Raw genomic sequence first — 16,340 nt, 5'->3', positions numbered from 1 at the left:
TGGAGGGGCATGCAGGTCAGATGATGGAAGATTTTATAGGCAGGGTCTAGCAGGAGCTTGGATTTTACTCTGTAGGCCATGGGGAAAGTTTAGGAAAGGTCCAGGAGCTATGAAGTCAGTTTGCTATTTTAAAAACATAATTGGTGGATGAAAGACATTAGACTGGGGGAGAGCAGAGGGGACATGTTACTCAGCTTCTGTAAGTAACCTGAGAGACAGATGATGGGGGTCTTGGCTAGACTCTTGGAGCTGTTAAGGAGGCAAAATTTAGAAGGCTGCTATCAGCCCTGATGGGCAGACTAAGTGAGAGGACAGATGTGGAAGCTGGCTCCTGAACTAGGGAACTGACACAGACTGGAAATAGCCAAGTTCACTTCTGAGAAGGCTGAAGGGCCGGGTCCAGAGGGTCACTGAAGAGGAGCAAATACAAAGCACAAGCCAGGCACAGGGGGCCTTAAGGTTTCCACCATAAGGAGCCTCAGGTGCACCAGGGTGGGGTCAATTAAGAAGAATGGCAATTGCTGCACCAGAGGAGTCTCAGATCAATGATCTGCTCCCTCTTGAGCTCTGCCCCAGCACCCTGGACTGCTGATTTACTGCAGATTCTCCACACTGTGTCCAGCTCTTTGCATCACCGGCTCTGTGCTTTCTTTCTAGAAAGTTTACTTCTTGTTCTCTTCTTAGGCTGAGCTAGGAGCTCCTTTTACAGCTTCCATCGTACCCCGTATCTCTCCCAATCTAATTAATCATGCTTCACTATTTAACTTTTCTTAGTACCTGTCAGACCCTTGAGGGACAATGGGTGTGTGTTACTTTCTGTATTTGTTTCTCTGAGCATCTAGCCCAGAACCTGGCATGGAGATTGATGTTTGTGGCATGAATAAATGAATGAATGAGTGAAGATACAGGATATAAAAAGAAGGATATAAAAGGGTATTGCTGGCTGCCACAACAATCCCCAGTATTTCAATGGCTTAGCGTTGGCAAGGGACACTTTTTGTGTAATAGTTCAGTGCAGGTGTTCCTGACTTTCTTCCCCATGGTGACTTGGAGACAGAGGTTTAGTCTTGTGGCATCATGTAGGATTGTAGTGCTTTGTATCAAGTAAACAGAGGCATTAGCCGTGGGAGGATGTTACAGGCTAAGTCTTAAACTTACATTCAGTTGGAATGTAGAACCTTGTATCCTGGTACACCCAACGCAAAGATAGCTGGGAATTGTAGTTCTGACTAAACATGGGCTTGACTGATATTTTGGTCCACATAATTCTTTGGAATGGGGTGTGGGGGGTCCTCCCCATGCATCTTAGGATGCTTACCAGCAGCCCTGTTCTTACCTCCTCGATTTCAGCAGCGCCTGTCAGTTGTGACAACCTAAAATGTCTGCTGACATTGCCAAATGTCCCCTGGAGGAAAAAATGGTCCTCAGCTGAGAACCATTGCCCTACACTGTGGAGGAGGAAGCAGGAATCTGTGGCATCCAACCAGCTGCCCAGACTGAAGGAGTCACAGAACCAGGGGGATGATTGAGGAAAGGCTATGTGTGGAGGTAACCCTGGAGCCAAGGGATGACTAGAAATTATGGGAGAGAATGGTGCTGCCCACACAGGAAGAGGAGAAAGCATGGGCAAAATTAGGAGGCATGTAGCACAGCTGAGAGGAGGAGCTACAAGGAGAGGTGATAGCATGGAACAGCCCCTTTCCTGTGGAGTATGGCCTGTGATATACGGAGCAAAACACTGACCTCTGTGATGGTACTGGTAGGAGTTCTGCCTTTTTCCTTCTTTCACATATGGAGGGATGCTGGGAAGATAGCTCAGTAGAATAAGCGCTTGCCTGGTAAGCACACGGGCCTGAGTTCAATCCCTGGTTCTGAAAAAAAAAAAAAAAAAAAAAAAAAAAAGACCAGCAGAAATTGATAGTACAATTATCCACACTATTCTGCACATACACATAAAAGTATCTTCAGGGGCTGGGGAGATAGCTCAGTAGAATAAATGTTTGCCTGGCAAGAGCAAGGGCCTGAGTTTCACCAAAAAAAAAAAAAAAAAGGATTTTCTCATTATCCTGCATTTGGTAGCACTGGAGGAATGGTCCAGAGTGCAGATTCTGCCAGCTTCTCCCTCCTGCTTGTGGAGGCCAATAGGCGCAGCCAGTAGGCTCTGGACTCTTCCTTCATCGACCCCTTCTGTTACCTTTACTTGGGAGAAAGATCACTGCCATCTCTACAAGAACAGTTCTTGGGCAATTCTAGATTCTGGGCCAGCAAGATAGCTCAGTGGACTAAAGCACCAGCTTAAGCAAGCGCAGGGACCACAGTTCAATCCCTGGCACCACATGCCACGCCAGCCCTGCCCCTAGGGTGAGCTGAGCCACCTACAGAGTCCGGGCGTGATTGCACATGCCTGTGATCCCAGCGCTGGAGAGGCTGAAAATAGGAGGAACACTATGAGTCCAAGCTGTGTAGTGAGACCCTGTAACAACCAAATACTTTAAAATAATAATAATAGTAAGCAAAAATAAAGAAATATTTCAAAAATATCCTTGGTTCTCTATGATGGCACTCAGGATTGAGAAGTCCCTGTACTGTCTCAGACCTCAGGTTTCCCCTCGGAGGCTCTGCCTCACTCTCTGGCTCTCTCCTGCCATCCTGCTTGCTCCTCAGTCTCCATTTCTGCTTTCACATTGCTGGAGCATCCCTTGCTTTCTCGTTCTGGGCTTCAAAAGGCTCTTTGATTTTTCTTAAGTCAAAATGAAATTCGTGAGATACTGAGTCCACAGTCCTTAGTTGAGTCAGGCTTTCTCCAGAGCATCAGGCTTATGTTTTCTTTCTAAAACAAACTCTTGATTGTGTCTGTATACTAGGCTTATCTTGACCAGTCATTCTACTGCATTTGGGCTGTTTTCTGCACTGTGACATTGTGAAGAGACTTCTACCCATGGCTGCCTGTTTCTCATCTGAAAAAAAGGGGGGCAGGCAAGAGCCTCCCAGACCAGCAGGGGATGGATGTGAATGCCTCTTGGATTTCTGGTTCTCTGTTGCCTGCAAGTGTTTCCAGGGTCCCCATCTCTGTACTACAGCTCATTCCATTACAGTAGTCTCCCAAGTAGTTATAATTTTTTTTTCTGTCCCTTCCCTTCCTCTCTGTTCTCCACAGAGTTGCCAGTGTCCATGCCAGGCTGTGTCAGTTGACTTTCATTGCCTCAGAATGAAAATTCAAGCCCATCTTTCCAGAGTGTCTGCTACTAAAGCAGTCATGCTATCCGCAGACTGAATAGACATCTCTTTACATGTTTATTTGAACATTCTTGCACCAGCTGTCTCTGGTTTCTCTACTTGAAAAATTCCCCCCTCCTGTTAGGGGGTAGACATGCCCCTCTCTTCATACTTTGAAGTCCTAGCCCCCAGGTGCTTTAAACGACTTTATTTGGAGATCAGTCCTTTACAGAGATAAAGAGTTGAAACGAGATCGTTAGGGTGGGATCCTAGCCCAAAATGACTGGTATCCCTCTATGAAGAAGAAATCAGGACATAGATATGCACAGAAGGAAAGTCATTGGGAAACACAGGGAGAGGATGCCCATCCTCAAGCCAAGAAGAGAGGCCAGTCTAACAGGCTCCTTGATCTTGAACTTCTAGCCTACAGAACTGAGGGGAAGCAAAGTTTTGTTGTGTCAGCTATGCGATCTGTGGCACTTTGTTATGATCACCCTTACAAAGCAACACATCTTGTATTTCCCACTACCAGAGAGTTAAATCCAGACTCTTCACCATCCCATTCAGGACCCTGGATGAAATCTGCCCCTCCCCATCTCCTGGACATTTCCTTTTGTTCACTGGCATCCAGCCCCCACCCCCCTGCGTCCCTCACTCCCCTTCCTAGTTTAAGGTCTTGCCTATTGCCAGCTCTGCATGGCTGCCTTACTTTGTTTGCTTATTATACTGGGGATTGAACTGAGGATCTTTATACTGAGCTATACTTCTAGTCTTCTAAACTTTTTTTTGTTTTGTTTTTTTTATTTGAGACAGGGTCTCTAAGTTGCCCAAGTGGGATTCAAATTTACAATCCTGCTTCAGCTGCCCAGAGTGCTGGAATTACAGGTGTGTATGACCATGCCTGGCTTCTTGCTTAATTATAGATCTCATCTTCAAGGTTAACACCTCAAAGATGCTTTCCTAGATCATCTTTTAAAACTAAAGTCTTTTCATTGCACTATGACCTTTTCCTTCATAGATCTTGAATTAGTAACTTAATGCATATTTATTTATTTATTACCAGCCTTCATAAAAGTCCTGGACTGTCTACTGTGGTGTATATTTATCTAGCACAGTGACAGACCATGTCATGTTGCTTAATAAATATTTATTGAATAAATGCATCTTTACCTGGTTGAAGTCTTTATCCAGGCATCAGGGTTCAGCCAAAAATCCTACTTCCCTCCTTAAATTAGCCTTCCCATCCACCATGCCTCTTCTCCAGCCGTGGTCATTATCCCTGTCTGCTTGTATCTTAAATGTTGGTTCCCACCTCCACCCTGCCTCCTCCCAAAGGCGAACCTCATGCTGTGGGTCGCTCTGGGTCCCTGTGCGGATGGTGCTCAGTTCAAAAGTGTGGACCCAAATAGATCAGAGATAGCACCAGTGGTGAAAGATGTTACCTGAAAGGGGGCCCCCGCCTTCTGCAGCCCCCCGGGAGAAGGATGACAATCTTTTGCCATGAAAAATTTTAGGATAAATCTCATCTGCTATTTGTAGCCACAGAGCAAAGTTCTCGGATGGGGGAAAGTTCATTATTGACTTGGAGCCCCAGAACTGCAAAACAGCCCAAACTCTGTCTTTCTTTCTCTTCTGCCCAGCTGTGGAGCTGCAGAGAAGCCCGGACAGCACTGTCAGTTCCTTTCTCTGAACGCAGAGAACTCAGCCCCCAAGACGGAGAGAAGGTCCAAGATTAGGAGCCAGGAGCACAGCCAACAGTCCCTAAGCGGCCACCCTCTCACCACAAGGCCTGTCCCTTCCCTCCTCTCCAGAGATGGTGGGAAGGCCTGGCTGGTCGCCCCGACTGAGCTCTCTTTCGGGCCGACCCGGACAATGGGAAGCAAAAAGCCCCCTCCTCCCTGCCCCAGGGACATAAAGCAGGCCATTCAGAGGCGTTCTGGCTGCTTTGGTTGGCTCTTGGCACCCGGCGAGGCGGCCTCGGCCTCGGCAGGGACGGATAAGCAAGTGTGTTGGGGGTAGGGATGGGATGGCGATTTGGACGCGGCTAGTCTGCCCGGGCCACTGGGCCAGCTCCCCAGCTGTGGGATGAGCTCATACTGGGAAACCGGAACAACTTGGGGTAGGGAGGAGGGAAGAATGGCATTTAGCAGGCTGCAAAAATGTGGCTTAGGGGAACAAGTTTTTGTTGGGAATAAAGACAAGCGTCCACTCTCCTTGTCTCGCACCCTGCTGTCCAGTCCGGGTCTTCAACCCTGGTAGTAACCCCACATCTCCTCTACAGGACCTTTCCTGGAAATTCCCAGGGTCGCCGACTACCCTAGGCTAGAGAGCCAGCCCTTACCCCTTTCTTCAGCAATCCAGGTAGCAAACCCTAACTCCCTCTCTTCGCTCTTTCCGGGAAATTCCCAGGCCCTGCCGCTTGCCAAGCACTGCCCCTGGGGGCCACGCAGATGCCGGAGCTCGGGTTTGACCAAATAGCGCGGCTCCCTGGTTCCCGGGATCCCGACTAGGGCCTCTGTGGGGGCTTCTTGCAAAGGGAATGGAGATGCCCCTGAGCAGGTGCCTTTCAGCTAGGTGCGTGCCAGCCCAGAGCCTCCTTTCTGAGCCGTACCCCTCCCTATCCCCTTCAGCCTCCCCACACCTCCCTAAGCGTTTCTTTCCCTCCTGCGGAGAGTTCGGTGTAGACACCTAAGGAGCCATCGTGACTGGCGGAGGAGCCTAGGATAGACCAGACAGAGACGGCAGCTGAGTCGCGGTGGGGGATGGGGCGGGGACCAACGCTGAGCTCTCGGGGCCTGGAGGCGGCGGCTACTCCAGAAAGGCGGGGAGCTGCTCACACCCTAGGGCGAAACTCGCCTGCTTTGGGGACATGCTGGAAGGGGGAGGGGAAGCTGGAGGGGAAGAAGGATCCTGTTATTTAAATTGGAAGATAAATTGTACAAGTAACTCTTGCACTGTCGTTCCACCAAGCTCATTCCCTACCCCCACCCTGGAGCACACCAGCATCTTTCTACCATCCTGAAAATTTGTCTTAAGCTCGGAGTAGCACCGCCCTGGGTCAAACGAACACCCCCTCCTCCATTCCACCCGTGTGCCTTCTAATTTTTAACCCTGCCTCTGTCTAGTACACACACTCCTCTGCTGGGATACGGTAGGAGGCGATTATGAAGAGGGCTGCTAAACATACTCCAGCCCAAGATTTGTAAGTTCAAAGCCATCACCAAAGATCAGCTCCTAAGACCCAAGACTTGGGTAAGAGCGTCCTTCTTTGGTTACCTTTTCCCAGACAGTATTCCAGTTTTCAAACGTGGCAGAGGCGTGTGTGTCTGTGTCACTGTGTGTACGGGGAGTGTACTAATGGGCAATCTTATACATGAAAACTGAAGGACTTAACTTAAAAGAAACTGGTCGATTGTAAAACAAACAGAATAAACAGCCCCTTAGATGTAATTTGTGGTTTATCTGGAGATGGAGGTGGCCCTGAAAAGGAACCCCCACCCCACCCCCAATATTTTTTCTTTGGCTGCGCCTCCACCTCCAGCATTTGGAGCGGCGAAGAAGCGGCTCCGGAGTGATTAATCCGGGGATAATTCGCCCCCCACCCCCCGGCGCGAACCCCGCGAAGCGGGATTGGAGCGAGTCATTTCCGAGAGCGCAGCGCGCCTCTCCCCGGCCGGGCGGACACTTGGTTCATTCCAGCCGCAGAAGCTCAGGGCTCCCGCGTACCGGGATTTTTTTCCGAGCAGAAAAAAGCTCCCGAGCTCTCCTGACCTCCTTTCTCCTCGGCGGCGAGCGGAGCCTCTCCCTCGGCGCTGCCGGCCGCGCCATGCCGCGCTCGCGGGGACGGGAGCAGGGGCGCTGCGGCTGCCCCGCGGGGAGGGCTCGCGGCGAAGCCGGGATTTCGGCGTTGGTGCCGGGCTCGGTGAGCCGATGGGGCCGCCCGCCGCTGCCAACGCCGCCGCTGCTGCTGCTCCTGCTGGGCTGGGGGCTGCTCAGCGCCTCGGTAGCCGCGGGTAAGTCCGCCCGCGCCGGGAGGCCGGCGGCCGCCGCGCGCCCCACCCGAGCCCAAGCCCACCCGGCCTGGACCGGGTCTCCGTCCCTTCCCCTGCCCCCACCCTGCCTCACCCCCCAATCTGCCCACCCTCCTGCTCACCCTCGCCTCTGCCTGCATCCTCTACCCCGCCCTCAGCCACGTCCTCACCTCCACCCCTCACCCTTATTGCTCTGCCCAACCCCAACCGCAACTTGGCTGGATTCGGCCGGTGTGAGGGCCTGGGAGACAGACGTCCCTGCCTCCGGTTGCGGGGCACCCGACCGGTGCCTTCAGTTTCTCTAGCCTCCCAAGGTGCCAGGCTTTTCCCTGATAAACTTTCCCGGAGCCCTACTCCCCCCGGCTCCGGATTCTGCTTGGCAAGTCCGTCCCGGGGGCTGGAGAGGAACGGCGCGCCCCCTCCGCGTTTCCGCGTCTGCAGGGTCTGTCCTTCCCTGCCCCCGCCCATTTTCTCAGACTGAAGCCCTTGCCCCCGCCGGAGCCGCCCGGAGACTGCGGCCGCCATCCCCTCCCCAAATGCCTTCTCCCTCGGCACTTGGAGCTGGGGGTGGGTGCAGGTGGGCGTGCGCCCAGGTTAGGGGTCCCGCGCGTTCTTTGTAGGAGGGCTCAGTTGGAGGCTGGAGAGTGTTGAACCGAGGGAGACGGTGGCGGGGGCGGGGGGGAGGTGGGCTGTGGTGCCCGGGGGCGGGGAAGTGTCGCTGCCAGGCTCCGCGCCGCCACGTTCCCCTCGGTTCTCACTCCGCGCCAAAGTGCCCTTTCCCGCGCCCTGCTGCAGCCGAGCGCCCGGGTTGCGGCAGCAGCAGCGCGGGCGGCGGGACCCGCTCCGAGTAACCAAGTCCGGGAGGGGTAGACCTCGCGGGTGCGGAGAGTCGCGGAACTTCGCTATGTCTGGTTGAATCTTGTGGCTCGTAGAGGAGGCACGCGGACCGTGGAGCGAATCCATTTCTTCAGTGGAGGCCACTAGCCGCAGCGGATCCGCTTCCACTTTACCCACGGGACCCCCTGAAGCTCAGCTCCAGCCACAACCTAGAAAGTTCTATGTGTTCCGTGGGGACCGGTTCAAACCCGGACCTCTTTAGCCGCATTTTCCTTTAGCCCATAGGCTGAAAGCCACTGGACAGGAAACCCCCAAACACCTGCTGCCCAGGCAGGACCCAGCCTGGAGCCTCGCTGCTTTTGCTTGTTGATTGTTATTTAAACCACCGATTGAACCTCTGAAGGTTGGTCTCGGCTACCCTAGAACCCCAGCGTCCCTTTTGGAAAGTGCGCCCCTCTCCTGGCAGGCTAGTGAGTGCCAAGCTCCCTGACTCACTCTTGGCTCCAGCGGCTTGTGAACCAGTCCCCACATACTGTGTCGCTGACCCCTTAGCCCCGTGCTTGGGTCAAGTCTTGGGTCAGGAACCCCCAAGGCAGCCCTGCATCTTTCGTCCCTTCTTGACCGGACTTTTCTCTGATTTTCCTAAGAGTCATAGCCACCGACACCCAGAGAGGGGCGCCCGTGGTGCGCGTGCCTGGCAGCTCTGGCCTCGCGCACACCCACACCCACCCGGAGGCTGCTCACACCGACGATGCTGGTCACCCAGACTTGCCTTTCGGGCTGTAGGGTTTCGCTGTCAGGTCTGACTGGCTATCAGGCCTCCTGGACGTTTGTTTAGGCAAGCCCCCTCTCCCTGTTTAATCAGCTAGAGAATCGCTCTAAGTCTGGAGGGATTGTTTCTAAGGCTGAATTTACCTCTGCTCCTTAGGGAGAGAAAAAGGCCGACTCATTGAGCGTGCACGGTGCTCCGCGATACTGGAATCCTGCCTTGTGGAAATCCGTTTGCTAACAACTCTGGTCATGGAGAAGTTGGGGTGTGTGCGTGTGCTGGGGTGTGTGTGTGTGTGTGTGTGTGTGTGTGTGTGTGTGTGTGTGTGTTGATTGAGGAGGGGTAGTTGCTCTTTGGCAGGCCCTGCTCTGGCTTCCAGTGTGTTCATTTCTTTTTAAACCTTTCTTGTACATTTACATGTGCTGTCTCCTTTTGCAGGCAGCAGAGATTTGCAAATCTGGATTTGGTGAAAGGAAAGGGGGGAAGCGCTTTCATTTTGTGTTCACTTCACACCGTTGACTCTGAAGGATGCTCAAGACCCAGCCAGCTCCCTTCATTGGCTTGGTTGCCATTGGTTAGAAAGAATATGAGGATTTGGCAGTGAGAAGCTTCTCACTCACCTCTGCCTGCTTCCTGAACGTGTTCTGTCCCTATCTGCTTCATACCTCACCTCTCTGCAGGCCTGCTCCCTGTCCTCCATCACTCTGGCCTTGGAACACCTTCGCCTTGCCTCTAATAGCAGGACATCTTTAACATAAAACCTGCCAAGGCAGTGTTTTGGCTCTCCTGAGCTCTTTTAGCTACTGTCCCATCTCTGTCTCTTACCATCAACTCTATTCAACGGAGTCTTCATTTACTTTTTGTACTATCCGTCATCCTGTGTTATGCAGGCTTTTGTTGTCCCTTAGGAGTCCTCAGGAATATTCTAGAAGAGATCACTGATGATGCCATCATTACAGCCAAGTCCATTGTACGTTGTCTGTCCTTATCTTCCCCTTCTTCTGTAAGGCTTTCTAAAATTCTCCTCATCCGGCTTCCTTCTCAGTCTCTAATACTAACATTTACTCTCTCCCTGAAGTCTGGTGTTCAGCAGCATCCAGTTCCATGTCCTTTTCTCCCATTCCCTTTCACCACTCCTCAGTGACCTCATCCATGCCCATCCTTTCCAATACATGCTCTGAAACTCCCAGACAGATCTGTCTTGCCAAGACATCTCCTGATAGATATCTATTGATGTCCTAGTTCACTGACATTCTAGGTCCAGACTATGCCTGCATCCTGCTGACGCCTGTCCATGTTACCTTGATGTTTCCCTTCCAAAACAAGCTCGTTAGCTTTCTTTCCTAAGCCCCTGGGATTCCTCAGTTACCCAGCCCTGAACCTTAAGAGAATCCTGTTTCTTCCTCATTGGGTGGCCATTAGGTTCTTTCTGTTTTAGACTCAGTTACTCTCAGGAACAGCTCCTTTCTTTCTTTGGATTAAAGAGCTCTCAGAATTAAAAAGACTTGGATGACCCCCATTATCCCCTTAATAAGTAACTCCAAAGAGGAGCAATACTAAGCCCTAAGGAATTCTGACACAGTTTTAGACTATCTTCTCCCATGCTACCATGCCACCTTAAGACAGACCACACATCAAATTAATATTTAAAAAATTTCTTCTCCTTTTCTTATTGCCTGAGGGCTTGTTTTTAGCCTGTCTCTTGCAGACCAAAGCACCAACTGTACCCAATGTTCTGTTATAGAAGAGATTGAATGGTATTAAAAGTGTTTATTGGTTTTAACCATTAAACTGTGCTCTTCCTGAGGGCAGGGACAATGACATATTTCTCCAGCATCTACCTCAGCACCTGGCATAGAATATGTATTTGATGAGCGGATTTTATATCAGCTGATGGTTTTCATGTTTTTTCTTGGACAGTAGTGCAGGGATGGCTAAGGCTAAATCAGAAATTCGTAGGGGTCAAGGAAACCAGCTGGTTTGCAGAGGTCACTTGGTGACAAAGATACCTGGTTTCCAGTTGCCTTCTCTTTACAACTAGATGTCACTGAGCTTCCTCGAATCTAGAGATGAAGTGTGTAAGTCCTAGAAGACCATCGCTCAATAGCAGCATGATAAGGAAAAGCATCTAACTGCTTAGTGACCAACATATGTATGGATTTGTACTTTTTGTTTGCAGTTGAGCAGTGGGCTCATGGTTTAAAAGAAAAAAGTAAGTTGATTATGGTACAGCAATCAGTCCTGGTTCTATCTATGGCTGGTGAATGTATGACTGAAGGAGAAGCTACAATTCAGGGAAGGGGGTCTGGAGAGTGAGCTTACAGGGCCTTAGATGCCATGAGGCTTCCATGTGTCCAGAAGAGTCCAGCAGGTGACTTCAGCAGCAGCGCCTTGAGTCATGTGCCAGCCTACCTGTTTCATGGTCATTGTCACCCCAGCAAGATTCAGGGAACTTGATTGCTCAGCAGAACCACATATTCGTTGTTGGAGATCCAGCTGATCTTCAGATCTCTGTAAGGTAGAGGATCTCTTATGAGAGATAAGTCATTTCTTTGCTACAGGGAGCATTCCAGTGGCAGGCCCAGCACCATGCCTGCCCTGTGGAATGTGACTGTTGGTGGGAGGCTGGGCCGAATAACGGCACTGAAGACAAAGGAGTCAGTCAGGAAGTCTGGGTGTCTTCACCACATAGTCCCACAAACCACACTCAGAAAGCTGCTCTGGAGATATGTGGGCATCTGATACCTCACCCAGGGGAGTGACAGTAGTAGCTACAACTCACTGAATGCTCACTAGCGCTCTCTCAGGTATGTGCAAGTATTAGCTGGGTCCTCACAATGACCTAGTGGGGTAGGCCGTGTTGCTGCCCCCCCTGAAAGATAAGGAAATGGGTTTGGAGAGGGCATATCCACATTAGTGGATTATCATAAAAAGTAAGTGGCTAAGGGATCACGGCTGAGGAACAGTTTGCTTCTAGATCTGCCTGGCTCTGAGGCCCTTCCTGGTCCCCACTTTGTTCTGTGCCTTTTCTTTCTTCTTTCTTTTTTTTTCTTTCTTTTTTTTTTTTTTTTTTGCAGAACTGGGGATGGAACTCAGGCCCTTGTACTTGCCAGCCAAGCGCTTATTCTACTGAGCCATCTCCCCGGCCCCAGCTCTGTGCCTTCTCAGGGCACTCACTGGCTACCTCCCTTTTAGAATCCTGTATTGATCCATTGTGCTATGCTGCTTTTGTGCTTGAGGCTGATCACAAACTTCCAGTTGCCAGGCTGCTGCCATCCGTCCCACTTAAACACAAGTTCCTTAGGGGCAGCCACAGAGTCACCCTGGGTCTTCAGCCTCAAATGCGCACCTAAGTGGAACTCTGCTGTAGGCTCCCAGAATGCCACATACCGCATGTCGGAGCATCTTGATCTTCCTCCCCAGGACGTCTTAAATGTTGGGCAGCTTCTTTCTGGCCCCAAATTGAAATTTCTAACAATAGAAAAATCTCCATGAATCTTTGATTCCACATGCTTGGATTCCAAAATGCTGGAAGCTCCTCTATCTGGCTCTGAGGGCTCACTCTTCAGGGCAATGCTGGGAGTCCTGTGTGGCCACCACCCGGCACCCTATCAGGGAGATGTGTCTGGTGCAAGCCAGAAGCCCTGGGACAGCTCAGGGAAGGTCTAACCTCAGAGAAAGGGGCTGTGCCTACCCGAGAGCTGGTGGGCTTGTTGCCCCCACAGGCAGCAAGGACCTGGGTGGAATAGGGGTTCATTCCTGATTCCTTTTCTTTTGGAGAGCCTCTTACTGAAAAATCATTTATACTTTCCACCTATTTGTCTCTGAGTTTTTGGAAATTATTTATTTATTTATTTATTTATTTATTTATTTATTTAGTGGAACCAGGGATTAAACTCAGGCTCTTGCGCTTGCCAGGGAAGCACTTATTCTATTGAGCCATCTCCCCGGCCCATATTTTTTGGAAAATTTTAAACAATTGATTTCTAAGGAGATGCCAGTCCTATCCTTGAAAATCATTGTTATAAGCTCCTGTTGTGATGCTAAAAATAATGTATGTATAATTAAATTACCCAGAGCAGCAAATACCTCTTAAAATTTATTTGAGACTCTCCTGTATGGTCTAGAGTAGAAAATAAAGGGCTTATATTGCCACACAAATCAGCTTCCTCTCTTCTGCTCTCCCATTTCTACTCAATTAGGTGCAATTATAATCCTGAAACTTCAAAAAATAATGTGTCCATCTTCTAGGTTTCCAAATAGAAAACAGAATAAGTCCCATTATCAAATAACTACATCTATTTATTGATTGAAAGTAAGCAAGTGTGACGGGTGTAACTTCAAAGGGAGAAAGCTGAGACTTTGAAATTTAGACCATCGGAGATCCAAGTGTATTAGCTGAGAACGCGCAGGCATTTTGTGCGGATGATTGATGACCTTTCTTGAGACGAGCAGGTGTGGTAGAGTCTAGAGTCCTCTGAGGTCTGGGGTGGGGTTTGTCTTCCTGTTGGTGCCGAATTCCTTTCCCTTCCCCCAGCACAGCCTACTCCCTGCTTCCTCCAGGGCCGTACCAACAGTGGTGTCCAGGATAGAGACTGGTGAGGTTTGTTGATGATATGTGAGCATTTGACACCTTCCTTGGCAGCAAGGAGGAGGTGAAAGTTTAACGATTTATTTTCTATCCATACTAAAATATTCCCAGCACGAAAATAGCCACTTCCATGGTAGCATCTCCACTGTCTGGGACCTGTGTGATCCTGCCCTGCTGGCCTCTCTCACATGTGCAGTCCCAGAAGGCTGATCCACATCAGGTGGCTGAGAGGAAGGCATTGTTCAGTCCAGGAGTCTGGATGCCAGTCTTCCAGCCCTGCTTATAACCCTAGCAACCTTTGAGGCTGTGAGTGAATCATTTTGCCTTCCATTTGCCCACCTATCAAATGGAAATAATAATATTTTTCACCCCATCTGGATAATGACAGTTTGGGAAGCTCTTTCATCAACAAAATAGAAAGAAGTAGAGTTACTGGAAGAGGACTGAAAGGTCACTCATTCAAGCCCCTTCCAATAGGAGAGCTTGCCCAGTGGTCAGGCTGGCTTGGTTTGCCAAAAACAGTGAGTTCACTACCTCTGCCAACAGCCTGCCCGCCTATACCTCTGGGCTCACAGGCAGTGGGCAAAGAGGGTGGGTTTGCTGAGCTTTTAGCTCCCATCTAGTCCTACCCTGCTGTGGACTGTGCGGCTGCTTCTGATCACTGGAAAGGGAAGAGACCAGCCGTCCTCATCCGCAGCCCTTCTGACACCTCGGTATGGGCAGTGGCGCAGTTCAACTCAGCCTAGGAGAGGTAACTGCTGGGATTTTAATTCCCCAAACATATCCATCTGGAGACAAGACCTGCATGCAGGGCTTTTGACCACAGCAGGATGAGAAGCGCCTACATTATGAACCACCAGAACGCTCATCTCCTATGACACTTTGTTCTAAGGAAATAGGAGGAGGAAAATGTTACAGAGATAACTTTCCTGAGTTATGTGGAAGGCACAGTTCATATTGTCGTTTGTTTTGTTTTGTCTCTTCCCCTTTCCCAGCACCCAACCTCAGGAGCACAACACTGGATTACTCCTATACTTTGTCGCAGTTTTGTGTTACTATTTGTCTGTGCAAGATTGTCTCCTTTCATTTAAAATTTCCTTCCTTTGTCACCAGTCCCATGGTCGCCCTCTTTTAATACCTACCTAGCCCAATATGTCTTGAAATATATGCAGCTGTTCATAAATGCATAAGGTTATTTGTAGGTCTATGCATTTTTAATTTCTATAAATAATAACTGAGCTGTACTTCTCACCTGTTTTCTTACTTTCTTTACTCAACATCATATTTTGAAAATCTACCCCAGCTCCTCTTGCATCTAGTTTGGAAGTTTTGATTGCTATGTTGCATTGTGAGTAAGACATCCGTCTCATTTTATGCACTAACCCTTGGGACAGATCCCTGGCTTCTCAACTTTTCCCCACCATGAATGAAGTTCTAAAGAACATATTTGTACCTGCCAGGTTGAGATCCTTTTTGGGAAAGACTCTGGATAATACAAGTGGGTGACTGAGATCCCCAAGTTCATCTGCTAATGTCTTGTATTTTGCCATAATGTTTTCCAGAACTGCTATGCCAGGTCTCAGTTCTGTTAAGCCTTTATCTCTCTTCCCCCATCCTCATCAACACCTAATATTATCCATCTTTCTAATATTGCCATTCTTAGAAAATTCAAGGGACATCTCATTGTTCAATTTGCATTGTTCTGATTACTAGTAAACCTGAAATACACTTGCTAGCTGTTTGAGTTTCTCTCTTTTTGAAATGCTTATTCATATCCTTTGGCCATAGTAAAAGTCAAATTCTCTGGCTTAATTTAAAAATTATTTGGTTGATTGTCAGAAATTTCATTTATTTTTCAAGTAATGCACTTTTTCAGTTTTAGAGGTTCCAAATAACTTCTCCAAACCTCTCATCTGTCTGTTTTATTTATGATATCTTACTTTGGACAGAAATGTCTTGCTTTGATGCAGTCAGAATAATAGAACTTGAGAAATGCGAGGATGCTGATAAATTAGGGGAAGTGTTGCTAAGCTAACTGAAGGATAGGTCCCATGGCCTTCCTGGGTTCACTCTCTGACAAGGCTGGCTCTCTGCACAGAGGGTTTCGGGGATTCCCAGGCCTTCCTGTTCAGCCTGGGCTCCCAAATCCTAAAGAAGATCTCCCTTCTGACTCTAAGCTCTGCCTTTCCTAAAGGCCCCAATTAAAAGTTCAGATTAATAAGCCCATGCGTGTGACATTTGGAGAACGTGAGGGGTTGTTTAGTCCCTTAGCAGGCATCTATCAAGGGCCTGTGCCCTTCCAAAACTCCCAGAATGCACTGGGGCTGGAGGCAAACTTCTGTGGTATGTATGCCTAAGAAGGGCAGCCAGATAGAGCTCTCAGCAGCTTTATTCACTGTGAAAGATGGAAGCCACTCAAGTGACCATGGATGGAAGGGTGTTAAGTAAATGTAGTGTAGCCATACAATGAAATATCCTCCAGCCTCAAAAAGGAAGGGAATTCAGACACATTCTACTGACTGAATGAATCTTGAGGAAAGACACTCTGCTGAATGAATTCAGTGAGACACAATAGGGCAATGCTGTGTGATTCCACTTCTGTGAGGTGTTTACAGTACTTGAACTCATGGAGACAGAGAGTAGATGGTGTCTGGCAGGGGCTGGGAGGACGGAAGGAGGAATTTGTGTTTAGTGCCCACAGTTTTAGCTTTGCAAATTGCAGAGTTCTTGGGATGGAGGGTGATGATTTTAACATGGCAATGTGAGTGTACCGAATGCCATGTCATGATACAATTAGAAATGATGGAGATGGTCAGTTTTATATTATGTGTATTTTACCACAATAAAAATAATAAATGAAGGGGCTGGTGAGATGGCTCAGTGGTCTAGAGCACCT

At 49.2% G+C, this 16,340-nt stretch overlaps 1 protein-coding gene across 1 annotated transcript in view; it reads left to right on the top strand.

Moving 5' to 3' along the window:
- Nucleotides 1–7,027: 7,027 nt before the first annotated feature.
- Nucleotides 7,028–16,340, top strand: part of Csmd2 (CUB and Sushi multiple domains 2) — a 607,037-nt gene continuing 597,724 nt past the window's right edge. The window contains exon 1 of the mRNA XM_012516868.2: nt 7,028–7,229. Coding sequence (XP_012372322.1) covers nt 7,043–7,229 — 187 coding nt within the window. The 5' untranslated portion in view covers nt 7,028–7,042. The remainder of the gene's footprint in view (nt 7,230–16,340) is intronic.

The sequence above is a fragment of the Octodon degus genome, unplaced genomic scaffold (genome assembly GCF_000260255.1).
Source record: "Octodon degus isolate 3935 unplaced genomic scaffold, OctDeg1.0 scaffold00130, whole genome shotgun sequence".
NCBI lineage: Eukaryota > Metazoa > Chordata > Mammalia > Rodentia > Octodontidae > Octodon > Octodon degus.
Note: the sequence above shows the minus strand (reverse complement) of the source record. Positions and strands in the feature narration are given on the sequence as shown.